The sequence below is a fragment of the Carettochelys insculpta genome, chromosome 7, assembly GCF_033958435.1.
Source record: "Carettochelys insculpta isolate YL-2023 chromosome 7, ASM3395843v1, whole genome shotgun sequence".
Lineage (NCBI taxonomy): Eukaryota > Metazoa > Chordata > Testudines > Carettochelyidae > Carettochelys > Carettochelys insculpta.
The window spans coordinates 63351647-63368284 of NC_134143.1; the positions used below are offsets into that span (position 1 = coordinate 63351647).

Here is a 16638-nt window from a genome sequence, read left to right on the forward strand (position 1 = left end):
TGCCAATGCCCACGCGGAAGCAGGAGACAGAACAGTCATTAGCTAACATGACCCAGGGTGGCACCAGAGTTACCTGGAGGTACTGCATTGCAGACCCTAGAGCTGGTGAGGGTGCTGTACAGGCCATTGGCAGCATCAGCCGCGTGTTCAGCAAACAGCACGTGCTGCTCAGTCGGTTCACTAGCCAGCGTGTGCAGCTCCTCCCACCTGCGCGGGTGATCGGACATGTTAATACAACCTCCTGGCAATAAAGAACTAGACCAGTCTCTGCAGTCACAGGGTTATTTCTTGGGTGGGCATTAAAAAGAACAAACACTTGGACCTAACAGTGCTGGAGCGTCACACCTGCACGCTGAGTGCCAGGAACCTGGGCAGCTGGCAGTGCCTCATTCCCTCCCTCTTGTCTCTCTTCAGAATCCACCAACATCACTAAAAACCCATACTCATAACAGGGCCCTCCCTCACCCCTGCCCTTCTCTCTCCCCAACTCCAGTCACAAAATTACCTCCTGTTCCACGTTCATATCCCTGGCACCGGAACAGCTTGCAGAGTTGGGGGTGGGGGGAGAGGTACTGAGAGCCAATGAACAAATCTGTAAACCCTGCATAGGATGGAAACACTTCAAGCCGGGGCTGCTGCAACATCCGCAGCCCCCTAGTTCCTACCCCCCATGTCCTTCCCCAAATCGCTCTTCCAACTCTGGTTGCCCCTTGCCCGCTTACAGGGCAGATTAGTCAATGGGCCAATGGGGCTCATGCCCAGGAGGTCTGGACAAGTGAGAGGCCCCTGGAAAAATGGGCGCCCCTTGCTCCCCTTATGCTCCTGCCAGAGAAGGGGGAAGACCCTGCTCTCTGGCAGGAGAGCAGGAGGAATGGGGGATGCCTCTACCCCTCAATCCCTCTCCTTGGCATGGGAGCTGGGGGTACACAAAGGGGCAAAGGAGGGGGTAGAAGGAGATTGCACGTGGCTAGAATAGGCAGGGACGCCCCAGTTGCTCTGGCCCAGGTCCCCAACTCCTAATTCACCTCTGCTCACTAAGCCTTGCTCAGGGGCCTTGGATGCTGGAGGCAACAGCTGGGCTGCTGGCAGTACCCCACTCCCTCCCATTGCACTGCACAATTTCCTACCTTGGAAACTTGAGACCCACGGCAAACACTATGGTCCCCCTGTCCTTCAGCTGCTTCGCAGGTACTGCCACGCTGCCTTGCGACTTCCCGTCGGAGAGGATGATCAGCAGTTCAGGGACAGAGGAATTCCTGCCACCTGGGAAACCCTTCCGGAGAACGTATTTCAGCGCCAGCCCCATTTCTGTGCTCCCGCCTCTGAAACAAGCAAGAGAAAGTGGAAGAAAGGGAAGATTGGGGGGGCGGGGTTGGCTAAGAGTCCAACTCCCCTTTCCTCCCTTCCCGTTCCTGCTGCCTGGCAACGCCAAGTCTACAGCGCGGCACTTAGACCCACTGCACGGCCATACCGACGAGTCTCTCCGATTCGGTGACTGTCACCACTTTCCTGCCATTACTTGATTGACAGCTGCCCTTCCTTTGACTCTTCCACCCCCAACCCACAGGTATAGCTGTGGCTTGAGGAGAAGTTCCATACCCGCGATAATGGGATGGCTGCTGTCAACCAAAGACTCATGGTGACGTGTATATTTAAGAGAAGAACCAACCACAAGAATCAGCAGGGCCTGGTGGAGCAAGCACTGGGTTAGGACCCAGGCAACCCAGCATTAATTCTGACCTGAGGCAAGTTGCTTTAGTGGGGCATGCCTCAGTTTCCCCACCTGTAAAACGAGGCTCACAATGCCAACCTTTCTTTGTAAAGTGCTTTGAGAGCTAGAAAACCTGATTAACAATGAAATATCCCGTTTTCCTGCCTCACATACAGCGCCTGTGAAAATATGAACAACTGCATGCCTCTTGCTCGCCAAGGGGTATACATTTTATATGGCACGTACAAGACCCTTACAGACAGCAAAACCTTAGTGAATTTCTTTCTAATGGAACTATATTCTGATGCTTGCGATCAACTGCTAAAAGAGAGCAGGGAGGTTGTGCGTGGTGACTCGCTGTTTTGGAGAATGTTTCTTAGCTAAGGGTTGGCAAATCATCTGTGCCCCGAGGCACAGCCCTTTCTCTCCCTTGTTAACCTTTGGTTAGTTTGATTTTCCACAGAATGCCATTTGTTCAACAGTAATAACCCCTTCCCCCCCACAATACAAATCCTAAAGGGCTTCTTAGTGTATCCCTGGCTACTGATGGGAGGAGAATACAAGGCACTCTTTATTCAGCTTTCCAAGAAAAACTTTCCAATTAGCATCGAAGTGCAGGTCACAGAGAGCAGTTCACCATGAATTAGACCCCAGAAGTTAGGAAAGTAAAGGGGGCGAAACGCCAATGACGACTCCACGTGGTGGAGCATGGCTGCGTAGATACAGTTCCACACTGGAAAAGCGTTCTCGGTATTAATACGCCGATAAGCAGGACCAAGCGTCAAGTCTGGTTTAGAATGCCATTGGCTGGCCACTGCCACAGGCACTTTCCTGATTGGAGAAGGGGGTCGATCCTGCAAAAATTATCAACCTCTATGTGCTTTTGATTGTAACACCGACAGAATCTAATCATGGCACATTGTTTCATGAGATTATCATCTGTCTGGCAGTAGCCTCTAGAGTCCAGGACAGAGATTCGGATCCTCTTGGGCTAGGTGATGTACAAACATATGGCCAGAGATACTTCTGTGAAGAGCTTACAGTCTAAATAAACAAGGCAAACGTTAGGAGAAGGGAAATACATGTATCCCCATTTTACAGATGGAATCACATAGAATCATAGAATCACAGAGCTGGAAGGGACCTCAAGAGGTCATTGAGTCCAGCTCCCTACCCGAAGCAGGATAAACCCCAACTAAGTCATCCCAGCCATAACTACATCAAGCCGGGACTCAAAAACCTCCAGGGATGGAGATTCCACCACCACCCTAGGCAACGCATTCCAGTGCGTCACCACCCTCCTGGTGAAGTAGTTTTTCCTAATATCCAACCTACTCCTCTCCTTCTGTAACTTCAGACGATTGCTCATTGTTCTGCTGTCTGTCACCACTGAGAACAGTTTCTCTCCATCCTTTTTAGAACTCTCCTTCAGGAAGCTGAAGGCTGCTATTAAATCACCCCTCAGTCCTCTCTTCTGCAAACTAAATAAGCCCAGATCCCTCAGCCTATACTCATAGGTTACGTGCTCCAGACCCTTAATCATTTTCATTGCCCTCTGCTGAACCTTCTCCAGCACATCCACACCCTGGGGGGGCCCAATATTTGATGCAATACTCCAGATGTGGCCTCACCAGTGCCAAATAGAGGGGAACAACCACTTCTCTAGATCTGCTCAAAATGCTCCTCTTAATGCACCACAATATGCCATTGGCCTTTTTGGCTACAAGGGTACACTGTTTACTCATATCCAGCCTTTCATCCACTATAGTCCCTAGGTCCCTTTCTGCTGCACTGCTGCTTAGCCAATCAGTCCCCAACCTACCACAATGCTTGGGATTCTTCCATCCCAGGTGCAGTACTCTATGTACTCGTAAACAGCTATCATGCTCCTCTCAGTCTTCTCTTCTCTAGACTAACTGCTGTGCTACTTTCTGCACGTGCACAAGCAAAAAAGACGGTCCTTGCCTCTGAAGAACTTCCAAACTAAGATAAGAGACAACATGTGGATGCAGGTGGGAGAGCTAATGAAGCAACAATCAGGCCTTCCTTCAAGATGTGCTGTAGAGAATTATAAATCCGTGCTTCTCCAAAATTGTACATAGTATTCTCTTCATTGTGTCCCTCAAGCTGCCTGTGATGGCGTGTGAATTATACTTTAATACCCAATAAGAAATAAAGTCTTAGAATCACTGTTATAATTGTATCACTGTAACTGCCTGGATAACTCTGCACACCACCAGATACGGGGAAAGGAGTTGGAGAATGTGAATTCTTATTCTCTATTTAAATAGCATGCAGCATGTTACAACATCAGCATTGTAGATATTATTGTTAGTAGTTGTAGAGCACCTGCAAGGCTCATGGGCTCTGTCATTCCCCAGTAATCAGCAACTGCCCAGTGCTATAAAAGTAATTTATGTCACTGACAGACTGCAGAACCCCTTGACACTTGTGTGGGCGCAAATTTAGTTGGGTATTTCCAAAACGGCCATTGGTGTTAAAATAACAGCTTTCAAACACAAAAGTAAGGGCTCTACCAAATTTACTGCCATAAACACGTGTCATGGACTGAAATCTAGTCCCCCCCTCTACCCTGTCAAATATGGCCCTGTGTGTGCTTTTACCCTCTTCTATACAGATTTCACTGGGGGTAGAACAGTGTTTCTCAGATTGGGGGTCCTGCCTAAAAGGGAGTTATGGGGGTGGTCACAAGGTTATTTTAAGGGGGTTCATGGTATAGCCACCCTTATTGCACACCTCCTTCAGTGCTTTGCATCTGGACACCCACAACTCTTGGTTGGAGACCCAGCTCTGAAGGCAGCTCCCCGCCAGCAGCACTGCAGAAGTAAGAGTGGCAATACCATACCACACCACCCTTCCTTTAGCTCTGCCGCCTTCAAGTCTGAACAGCAGGCACGGTGGCTGCTGACCAAGGGCCCAGCTCTGCAGGCAGCAGCACAGAAGTAAGGGTGTCATTACTGCACCACATCATCCTTACTTCAGTGCTGCTACTGGCAGAGCTAGGCCAGGGGTCTATTTCTTGCTTGGCCACAAACTACCTGTGTGAATAAGATGGTACATTCCAAAGGGATCTATAATTTTGGATGCCTCAGCTTCAGCTGCCCAACTCGAGAGATAAAGGAGGTTCTATGTGGTGGGACCTGCATGTGTAATTCCCATGTGGTAAGAGAGAGAAGCAGTGAGAGAGCATCCAGGCAGCACTGGGTTCCTTGCACTGGGCATTGTACTGACAGAAGGGGATATGGTCCATGCTCTGAGTTTGCAAGCGAGCATCTACACACGAAATGCATTCTGTCTCCAGAAACTGTTGAGGAAAAAAAAGCCATGTAGATGCTCCAGGGCCCTTTTGTTGACAGAGTGGGTCAGAAGATCAATCCGCTTTTATGTGCAGAGACAATCTGTCAGCAGAGTTTTTGTTGGAACATCTCTTCCGACACTAACTTCTGTAGACAGATGCTTCTAGTATAGACATAGCCTCAGGGACCAGAAGACAAACAACAAGCACTTCTCATTTATCATTTAAAAAAAACAAACAAAACCTCATGATTTTTAAGGCAAAGACATGATTTTGGGAGGCTTGATCATGATCTTTGAATATCTGGATAGATAAGACTGTGGACTGGAAAGCCAACCACAATGTGATAGGAAATGAAGTCCAGAAATGAAAGAAACTGACAGCTATAGAAACCAAGCAAGTCTACTTTTAGCAAACAAGCTGCATAAAGTGCAAAAGGCAACTAACAAAATGGCATGGCTGGTAAAAAGTCTGTGTGCACTCCTTATCCCCGTGTGCCTTAACTGTGTACCAAATTTACCGTCCTGCCTCATTTCCCTTCACGTTTCATGGGGGCCTACAAAAATTCACGGTGCTGCTCTTAAACAAACTAATCAGCTGGACTTTGACAAGATCATGTATCACCCCAAAAGGCCATTTTAGTGTCAGATCTTTGCTCTGCCACATGGGATACCCACATTCAAGTTTCATTCTAACTGGTCAATCCAGTAGGAACTGAAAGTGTCTCTCTTTCCAGGGTAACCCCTGGTGAGGGGCTGTAAAGGGAATCCTGTTCGCTCCTTTCCAGGGAGCACTGAGAAGGGCAGGACACAAGGCCTGGCCAGAACTCTCACGCACCCTAAGGAAGAACAGGGCTGGCTCACAGCACTTACTTGAACACAATCTTCTTGAGTTTCTCCTGCACGCCCTGCTTAGTTAAATATGAATCCAAGGGGAATTCCAGCCGGGGAGTTGAGCTAAACTGTATCACTCCCACTCGGACCTGAAAGAAGTCAAACAGCATAAGGAGCAGCTGGCCGGGAGGTTTGTATCATTTTGATTATGTGACAGACGTAAGAAGGCTGAATTGTTTCATGATAAGTCACATGTTGCTCATTGCCCATCTTGGCTAAGGCCCTTCCCCCCCAGTAAATACCCTTTACTCACCTTGCAAAGCTGGGGTGGTAGGGGAGCTCACTGTGAATGGGGGAGGCAGAGGGATAAGAAAGGGTGAGGGGAGCTACTCAGCTCCAGGACAGCAGCTGGCTCCAGGCAGAGGAGGGGCACCCTGGCAGGACTCACGACCAATCAGCAGATGGCACCCTGTGTTCCACTCACACCTCAGCAGCTGGTGCCTTGTGTGCTGATACCCCTTGTCCCTGCCCTGGTACTTGTGCCCTGTCTCCACCATCAGCAGCTGCATATGCACCTGCCCTTCCACCAGGCCGCATGTCTCCACTGGGTCCCACTGCGGCTGGGAGGCAGGGTTGGGCTCATGTGAGCTGCCACCCACCCTGGCTGGCTGGGACCCTGCACAGTCAGTCACATCCACTCTTCCACCCCAGCTAGAGTGGCTGCTGCGACTGGCCAAATGAAAGTACGTGGGGAAAGGAGAACAGTTCCTTCCTGCTCCCCAGCAGCCAGACGACCCCAGGCATCGCAGCAGTTGCTCCATCCCCTTTTCTTGCCTCCACAAGAATTTGAGAGGGCAGAAACTTTCCCCACTGCTCCCAGTTCCCCACCTCTGCTAAAGCTCGTTACGTACCCATCCTGCATATAAATGAGGCCAAATTCCACCTGGAAACACCACTCAGCACCTCAGGAGGCATCAAAAACAGCTCTCTTTTACCCGCACAAAGTAGTCAGCAGTGTGAGCTAATAAAAGGATTGAATTTATATCTGTATCACCACTTTTCCTCCCAAGCACGGTACAAGGGGTACACGAAGGGGTCACTCCACCATCCCTGAGTGCAAACAAACGCCGTAGATGGGGAAGGGAGAACTACATCTGTTTCCAACTGACATTCAGGTAGACGGAGCAAATGACCTGAACTAGAATTAGGCCTCAGCACAAAGGCTAATTCTCTTCATTCTTACAAGGAGTGTCCTGGAATATATGATAGCCACAAGTAGCTGAGAGCTTGACTTTATATCTCATCTAGAGGGATGGCAGAAAGCACATGCCATAATGACTAAGGGAAGGAATAATGGACTACAGCAGTCCTTCCTAAACTATGTTCTGCGGAACATTGGCGCTCGTGACAAACTCGCAGGTGTGCCGTGAGCATTTGGGAAAATAATTCAAAGTTTCACGACACAGAACCATTTTACAATGAGAACAGTAATAGAAATAATTTTTTTTTAGTATTTTCCACATCTCACGAGAGTGGTGGCAGTTTGGCAACACAGCAAGCTTGACTAACATTGTGCTAGCCTCCCTGCACCTCTAATCTTCTATCTATAGGGTGGTGTGGCAAGTAGCAACAACATGTGGTGCGTGTATAGTTTTCTGTTATTAAAACCAGACACAGCGTTACCTCTTTATTGCTAGGATACCTGATTAAATTACTTCACTTTGCTTTTGCTGCATATGTTGCTGGTTTTTTTTTATTTGTCTGACAGCTATTTTTCAAAGAAAATTTTCATAGGTGTTCCACATAAAAAGTATTATTGTTTGGTGCTTTGTGGTCTCAAAAAAACTGGACAATAGTGTACTGGAAACAAGCCACAGCAAGCGCCCTCCAAACCCAAAGATGTCCAGCACCTGAATTCCTACACGTTGCCCAAGTCTGCAGTGTTGTAACTTGCTGTTTTCTTCTCTCTGACAAGCCATTGATGGAAATGCTTGTTCAACACAACTCACCTTCTGCCCATCGAAGTGACGCACACATTCCCACAAGGAGCAGTAGGCTGCAGACCATGGAACGCCTCACTTATACATGACTCTGGGGTGAAATTACTTTTGTCTCTCTCAGTTTAAGGCTTGCTGCAATATGGGGAAATGAGGGAGGCAGTGTGGTGGTTCTGTTTGACAGCTCCTTGCAGTGTCACTCAATTGGAGAGAGGAGTTGACTAAACAGAAGGAACGTTACACTGTAATGCTGGCACCCAGGAGACCAGACAGGCTCAGATTTTGGATACCATTCTAAACATCCCCCTCCTGCCTCCCTAAGACACTATTGGGCCCCTGAAACCCACACCCTGTCAAATCCCAAATTTCCATGCTACAGTCTCAACCAGTTATAATAGAGACCACGATGCCTTAAGTCCCACCATTTCCTCCCTTACTGGGCTCCTTTCATCCAGTCCCACTCTGTCCAGTGTCCGACTGGCCTCTGGGGGGGACCAGAGTAGCCACCTGAACAGATTTCAAGCCCAGCTAACGTTTTCCCTAGTTACAGAAGGGAACAGCAGTCAACCGCTCCCAGGCTGCACCAAATCTGACTTGATGCTTGGCACATGGGACTACAGGTCAGGCAGGAACCAGAGCTGGAGACAGCACGACCCTTCCTTGTGAACTTTCAAGGCTACTTGAGGCTGTTACTGTTCATTCGAGCATCTAACGTCTCAGGAGGCTCCAGGTAGCAGATAAGACCTGGCCGTACATATATGCAAGTCCCCAAAGGGGCCATGGTGGGGGGATGTTTAAAACATCTCCCGGAAAGCTGAAGCTGCAAGGTTTTCCTTCAGTCCACAGCAATGCAGAGTCAAAACTGCCTCATCGCCCTACAATCAGTTGTCACAGAAAGTGTTCCTAGTTGTCTGACCCCACAGTTAGATCTTGACTGAATATCCAAAATAAGAAAGGGAAATGAGGAGGACCTGAGCTAGGTCTGGCTCTTTCCCATTTATCTGAAATCATTCTATCCTGATTGGATCCCTCCAAAGGCCAGGTACCTGGATTCCAATCAGAACCTCTTGCCCAGCCAATCATACGGAAGTTTTGCAGGGCATCAGCACTCAGAGCACATTGTGCTGCTGTTACCACTGTACGGTATCATGAGCCTTCGGATGGATAGATCCTGCCTGTGTGTTTGGTGAAACAGGAAGTGTCTTTTATCTTATCAAGCAAAAAACTAGAACACTGCAGAGGATGGGAGGAGGGTGGGGGCATAAAAACAGGGTTGGGTAAGGAGAAATCGCTCTTGATCCTGTAGAGACAGGAAATCCATCTGGAAGCTCTTCATTTGTTCTTTGCTGGATATAACAGCTGTTCCTGAGTCTTATGGCTAGCCAGGAACAGCTCAGTTCCAGAACCAAATGGCAAGCACCACACCCTGCTGAGAAATCTGAGACACTTCTTGAGGCAGCGGCCCGTAGGTCACCAGTCACTTTACTACGCTGTTGATGGCATTCAGCAAAGTCCTTCTGTTCTACCCTTGCATGTTCATTTTTGAACAGAGAATACTTTTGCAAAAGAGAGAGAACAAACAGGACTTCTGCAGGCTTCATGCCCACATATAGCCACACAGAGACAGCTGACCAGTCCCTGGGGTGAATTCTGCAGCCAGGGTTTCCAGAGGTGATTAGTGAGTGCTGGACTTGAGGTAAATTTAAGGCGCCCAACAGAACTTGCAACATATACAGTAGATCCAGCCTCATCTATTCATAAAAACGTACCATGTCCTATCCTGGGTAACCTTTGGTTTCCTCCCAGCTCTAATGCTTTTCATTCACTCGACACAGACCGTCTTTGGATGAATCCAGTCGAACTGTTTTGTTTGTATCAGAGATGAGCTGTTTACTGCACACTCACCCTATCCGGATTGATGTCCAAGGCATCACAAAGTTTGCTTGCAAAGTGCTTAGACCTCTCAAAGTTTCCTTTGCCGATGCTGTGTGAGCCATCTAGCAAAAGCAGGACATCTACTGAAGCGGAGCACTGCATCGCTAGAGGAGAACAAGATACACGCTGTCAGGATGCATGTTTCCATGTCAGTCACAGAGGACACAATTTAGTGAGCCAGGTTTACAAAAGAAAAAATGTCAGCTGACTTTATTGGTTTCATAGAATACTAGAACTGTAAGGGCTCTCAAGAGGTCATCAGTACGGTCCCCTCCCCTCCCCGCCACCAGGGAGAGGCGGCAAGAAATCCAGGCACATGGAATTTCTACCATGTTGTAGTGGGGACAATCTGGGAGTTCCCAAAATCCAGTCACTTTTTGGTCTGTACCAGAATGAATTCCCCCTTAAGACTTTAGGTTTCCCCAAATGCTCACCTTAGCCTTCAGTAACCTAGACAGTCTTTGCCAGTTCAACTAAAGCAAACGTATAAATGCTTTTAATTAGCATATTGGATGATTTGGTTTAACACAGAGGCAGTGCACCTAACCATTCACAAAGATGATCCACAGGAAGATGCAGAAAAGGCTGACCAGCAGTGTCTGATTATAGTTATACATGGGTATAGAAGGCTGCACTGAGAGAGTGTCCTGGTGCCTAGGTACGTATGAACATGTCTGCTCTTTAATTACTAGTAGCTGTGAGCATCTGCACCAAGGTGGAAGCTGATGGTTTTCACTGAGGAAGTTTAAGCTGAAGCTCTCTCTTCAGTCCCGGCAGAAAGAGAAACTAAAATGTTCCCTGGAATTTGGGGAAAAAACTGGGTACCAGGAAAGAGGAGACACCCCTGACATTGGCAGAAATGCCATGGATTCTGACTTGGTTTTCCTCAGCATGTCAAAAGTATGACATTCAGCTCAGGAAACGGAGCCTCACATTGCTATGGGCGGGGGGTGACGCTGATTTGGAAGCAACCTCAGAAATCTCGCTCCCCAAAGCAGGGGAGTGGAATTACTCTTATGAAGAACTTCAATGTAGTGGCTACAAAGAAACAGGTGGAAAACTAAGAAGCACCACCCACCCCTCATGCAAACTATCTCCTGATCCATTATTTCCAAGAGGTAAAATGAAGCTTTGGCATAACCCACCACCTCCCACCAAGCTGCAAATCGATAAGCAGCAACTATAACAGCTTGCAGGGACATGATATCCTTCAGCTGAGGATCTGAAAATGCTTTACAACCCCAGAGAGATATGTTATGGTTCCAAAAGTCAACGTGTATTAGAATGCCAGATTGTTTTGCAGTCTCTGTGCTTCAATTTACTGTGATCTGCACAGGTTCCTAACAAAAACTGATTATCTAAATTCATTAAAATCAATGCTTTGTCCATGCTCACACAGCAAGTCAGCAGCGGGGCCACCCACAGAATCCAGAAGTCCTGATCCTGGATCCCTCATGGTAATGACGAAACCAGCGGTTCTCAAACTACGGTCGGAACCCTACCGTGGGTTGTGACCAGGTTTCCCTCCAATTTGTCTCCATTTGTTGTGTGCATCAAGACCTGAGCAGATGGACACCACTAATAGAAACACATGCTGCAACTTTTGGGGGGCTGTGTGTGCTCTGCTACTTAGTTGGGAGGCATCTGAAGCTCTCCTGGGCAGCCACTCAAGCACTCAGCTTACAGGGAACACTGGATGTGACCCCATTTTAATGGGATCACCAGGGTTAACTTAGAGTTGGGGCCCAGGGCCAAGGCCTTAGGGCTTCCAGGCTGGAGGTACAAGCCCCCTGCCTGGGACTTCAGCTTTGGCTCCCCTGCCCAGGGTGGTGGGGTTCTGCACCCAAGATGGCAGAGCTTAGGTGGGTTCAGGATTTGGTCCCCCCTCCTGTGGTCATCTAGCAATTTCTGAGAAAGGAGTTGCACTGTCAGAAAGCGGGAAGCGGCAGTCTCGGGAGGAGGTGTAAAGGCCAGGGTGTTCCCTCTGTAACTGGGGTTATTTCTAATGGCCCAGCTACAAAAAAAAAACCAACCAACCAACCAAACAAACATCTGCGGTCAGTGCCCCTCTCCCACCAGCAATTGTTTTTCCTCTCAGAGGCACTTTACCACCACCATTTTTCCATTCCTGGAAGGGAGAAAGTGTGTTTTTATTCAGGATTTTCTAGTGCCAGATTATAAGGAACTTGAAGTTTGAGAGCATTCCCTTCTGGGTCACTGGGCTTTGTCACACAGTAACCTCCTCTCAGGAGTCCTGTTCTTTGGAAGTCTGGTCCACTCAGCTGGCACACCAAAATTAAGCCAACAGTTCCACAGCACAGACAAGCTAGAGCTTAGCACACATCAGCAGCTCGGCCCCCCTGTTGGAAGTCAATGCTCTGAGACCCACCAGCAAGGTACGAAACCTTGAACTTCGCTGGTCATGTCTGCGCTATAGGAGTATTCACGCAGCACACACAAAACATGTACTACAGTTGGTGTCAAATCTGGTAAAGGGTCCCTGAAGATTCTTTTCTATTGTTGGGCAAAGTCTTGGGAAGAGATGTCCCCAGGACACTACATTAGAAAGCCTTCCAGAACATTGCTAGGAACTTCAGTAACTATATAAATAATTGTTAGCTGCTCCATAACCTAAATAGATACCGATATTAAAGCTATGAGGTAATATCTTAGAACATCAGGCACCTGCCAGTTATAATTATAATCACAAACAGATCTAGAGCATTAATGCCTAGTGTATCTACAGAATAATGCCCAGACACGCTTGGTTTACCTTGTGCTCGTTTCTTTATTATATTCCCTCCCGGCACTTTCAGTTGCTGCACTAACATGGGCCATGGACACACCATGGTTACACTTCTTACAATTTGGCTAACGTATGATATTGAGATCATGCAATACAGCATCATATCAGTCTGATTTTTCTATTGCCACGTAACTAGGTCCTCCTGAATTGCTGTTTCTGCAGCAGTTCTGGAACTTCAAATGAATGTAATTAAGAAATAACCACACAGAATGAGGAGGAAGTCCCTCTTCTACCATTTTTAAGTCCATAATACATTAGGGAGGAAATGTGCATTATAAGCAAGTTGAAAACTGGGTAGATCTCAGCCAGCAGGCGCTCACACTTCATATTACACACTGGACATCGGGAAACGAAGGTCAGAGGAGAAGGTCGTGCAATGTATTTTTGTTGCCTATACCCCTCTGACTATTGAGGTATTTAATATGCTCCCTTATCACCATGGCCTCACCAACACCAACAAATTGATACTTGCAGCACCTCTCTCTGAAGGGAGGTCTAGATCCCCATTTCACACACAGGGAACTGAGGGGCAGAGAGCTGAAGTGATTTACCACCGATCACCCAGGAAGTCTGGGGGAGGGCTGAACTCAGGCCTTCTGAATCACCCTACAGTACAGGAAACCCTCGTCATTCATGTTGCGTATGTTCTCGACACCGCCACAAATGGTGAAATTGTTGGATATGGGGGGCTATCCTGAGGGGATGTGGGGCAACCTCCCTTGTGCCACAGGCCCTGCCCCACCTTGCACTCTTCCCCAGGTAATAGGGCCTGGGGGTTACTTGGGGCCAAGCACGGCGGAGGCTGCAGGGGTTGCACCCCCCAACACTTACCCTGTGGGTGGCAGGGGCAGCAGCCTGCTCCGTCCTGCTGCGCCACACTGTGCCGCCCTCCTCGCCTGCTGCGCAACACTGCGCCGCCCTCCGCGCCTGCTGCGCCTCACTTCTCCACCGTTGTAGGAAGCGGAGCGCCCCTCTGGTCCTGCCACCTGAGGAGAAGTCGGGCACGGCGGGCTGGGAGGACAGCCTGACATGGTGCAGCGGGACAGAGCAGACTGCTGCTCCTGCCACCCGCATGGTGAGTGCAGTGGGGAAGCGACCCCTGCAGCCTCTGCAGCCCAGCCCTAGATAAACCCTCATTCCGGGGGGGCAAGGGGTGGTGGGGCCTGACAGCTGCTGCCATCCCTCAAGAGGTCCCAGACGTCAGCACCCCTACCCCCAGGCTGGGAGACAGAGTGCAAGAACAGGGTGGTGGCAGGAAGGAGCAGGGCTTGGGGACAGCAGACGTCCCTGAACACGTGAAACCACAAATACCAATTTGGTGAATTGCAAGGGGCCTTCTGCCCTTAATCACAGGATCAGCCTGGCCCAGAAAATCCTATTGATTCCTCTGTCAAGCACACAGCTCACCTGAGTGGGAAATGAGCCGAAATAGTCTACTGAGATCCGAGAGAGCCACATTCAGGCCAGAAGGCTGAAGCAGCGGGACAGAAGCCAAATGACATGAACGAGCCTGGAGGTAGAATCTGCAGGAGTAGATTGACGCTGCATGGAACTGAGCATCGGGGCAGGGAGAGGGGAGGCTTGAGGCATGAGGACACTGATCGGAGTGAGCTGCGGCAGGGCTGAGTGGAGAAGGAGGGGGTGAGGTGACAAACGAAGCAGCAGCAAAGCCGGGCAAAGCCTGGAAGAGGATTAGGAGTTTGAATGTGCAGTTCATAAACACAAAACTTACATTGTCCAGCAGCAGAAATCCTGACAACGGTCTCCGGATCAGCATGAAGTTCTTGTAGACCCCACGCGAGCAGCACTGAGGGATCAAACGTATATTCACCAGTCACTGTATTGTTTTTAAACGGTTTGAAGTCACTTCTGTGGGCACTCATTCCTGCTAATGTCACAGACTCAACTATGTTGTACTTAAAAGGGGTGGTTAGGAGCAGTAAAGAACTTGCAGAAACAATGTTTGGTGGGTTTCTAATTTACTCAGTCAAATGGGCCAAGTTTATAATTCAGTATATTTTCTAAACGCTAGTGTGGTCAATGCAGGTTAGTAGCTGAAACTCAAACAGCGGTTTGACCCCTGTATCCTCAGTAGGGTGTTGAGACCACGAGAGCGCTGTTCTGCAGAGCTGGCAGAGCTGGCTCTTCCAGAGCGAAATCACTGAACAAAGAGGGTGTTTTTAAATCAGTAGCATTAGCAGCTATGATCACGAAGTAAAAGACACAGCTGACGTGATATGCCAACATGCCAGTCTAGAGTTCCACTTTGCTGACTCACAGATATATTAGAGCATAAGCTTTCGTGGGCAAAGACCCGCTTCATCAAGTGGGTTAGTCTATAAGATGCCACCAGACTTCTTGTTGTTTTTGCAGATCCAGACTAACACATCTATCCCTCTGATACCTCGCTGACTGCAGCAACACCTACTTTTGGTGGATTTCTAGGCTTTGATTTATATATTCTAAGGCCAGAAGGGACTGTTATGACCATCTAGTCTGACCTCCTGTAGAGCACAGCTCATAGAACGTCCACAAAATAATTCCTAGAGCAGACCTTTCACAAAAAAATCCAATCTCGATTTAAAAATGGTCAGTGATAGAGAACCCACCATGACTCTGGGTAAATTCTTTCAAAGGTTAATTATTCTCACAGTTAAAAATGCAATGCATTGTTTCCAGTCTGAGTTTGTCTAGCTTAAATTCCCAGTCACTAGACTGAAAAGCCCATTATTAGGTACTGATAGGCTGTAATCAAGTCACCCTTAACCTTCTCTTTGTTACAACAGATTAATTTCTTTAAGTCTCCCACTGTGTCTATCGTGTGTTCCAGCCCTTTAATCATTCTCATAGCTCTTCCCAGAACACTCAGGAATTTGCCAATATCCTTCTTGAAGTGTGGACACCAGTTCTGCAAAGAGTCTTCCAGCAGACTTTGCACCAGTGCCCGATACAGAGATAAATACAACATTCCTCCATCTTAAGATTCCCTTCTTTATGCATCCCAGGATTATTTCAGCATTTTTGGCTGCAGCATAACACTGGGAGCTCACATTCAGCTGATTATCCAACCACAACTCCAAATCTTCTTCACTCCTTCCTAAAACAGACCTCCCAGACGGTAAATATGGCCTATGTTCTTTGTTCCTAGGTGTATACGTAAAGCCAACAGACGCTGGTTGTCAGCAGATGGGATTGAACCTGCAACAGTAGGGGCTAAAGCCAAGGGTCTCTAAAAGCCCACTGATTCTCATACATATTTATATATAGCTGTACTGAAGTTCCTGTGGTTGCTTGAGCCCAGAGATCCAGATACTTCTAAATCAGTGAACTGACCTCTTCATTATTTGCTACTCTCCCAATTTTTGGGTCATCTGCAAACTTTATCAGTTATGATTTAATGTCTTCCTTCCATAAATAGAGTAGGACCAAGAATGATCTCTGTGGGACCCACCTGGAAACCTGCACCCTTGCTGACAATTTTCCATTGCTATGAGACCTAATTGATAGTTTTTAAACCCACTTGACATGTGCCATATTCATTTTGTTCCAGTTTTTTCTTTTTTTATCAAAATGTCACACAACAGCAAGTCAATTACCTTAATCAAATTTTTAAAATATATCAGTTTAATAGGATCCATTTTCCATAAACCATGGTTATTAGCCTTAATTACATATACCCTTCTATGTTCTTTATTAATTGAGTCCCATAACGTTAGCTCTATTATCTCGGCCAGGATTGGTGTCAAGCTGATGGACCTGGATCATCCCTCTTACTTTTTTAAAGTATGGCACAACATTAGATCCTATAGCTGCAGTATCATTAGCTAATGTCTTTCTTTACTAGGTGCAGTAGTTAATAAGCTATGGTGCTGGAAATTATGCTAAAAGTAAATTCTGCCCAGCCCAGCTACCAAAGGGTTCAGAAGGTCAGAAGCACTTCTCCCCAGGAACCAAATGGAACATGCATTTAAATATTAGGGTTTTAATTAAAACTGGAACATCTGAGGTTCTTGCTGGGGACAGCTATGTTACAGAAGTGA

The 16638-nt window shown here is 47.7% G+C and overlaps 1 protein-coding gene across 5 annotated transcripts in view; it reads right to left on the bottom strand.

Moving 5' to 3' along the window:
• VWA2 (von Willebrand factor A domain containing 2) overlaps positions 1-16638 on the bottom strand; it is a 66447-nt gene that overhangs the window by 24729 nt on the left and 25080 nt on the right. For all 5 annotated transcript variants that reach the window (XM_074999834.1, XM_074999832.1, XM_074999835.1 and 2 more), the window contains 5 exons: positions 14331-14405; positions 9763-9896; positions 5900-6009; positions 1128-1322; positions 74-207 (listed from right to left, as the gene is read on the bottom strand). In XM_074999834.1, the coding sequence (XP_074855935.1) occupies positions 74-207; positions 1128-1322; positions 5900-6009; positions 9763-9896; positions 14331-14405 (648 nt within the window). The remainder of the gene's footprint in view (positions 1-73; positions 208-1127; positions 1323-5899; positions 6010-9762; positions 9897-14330; positions 14406-16638) is intronic.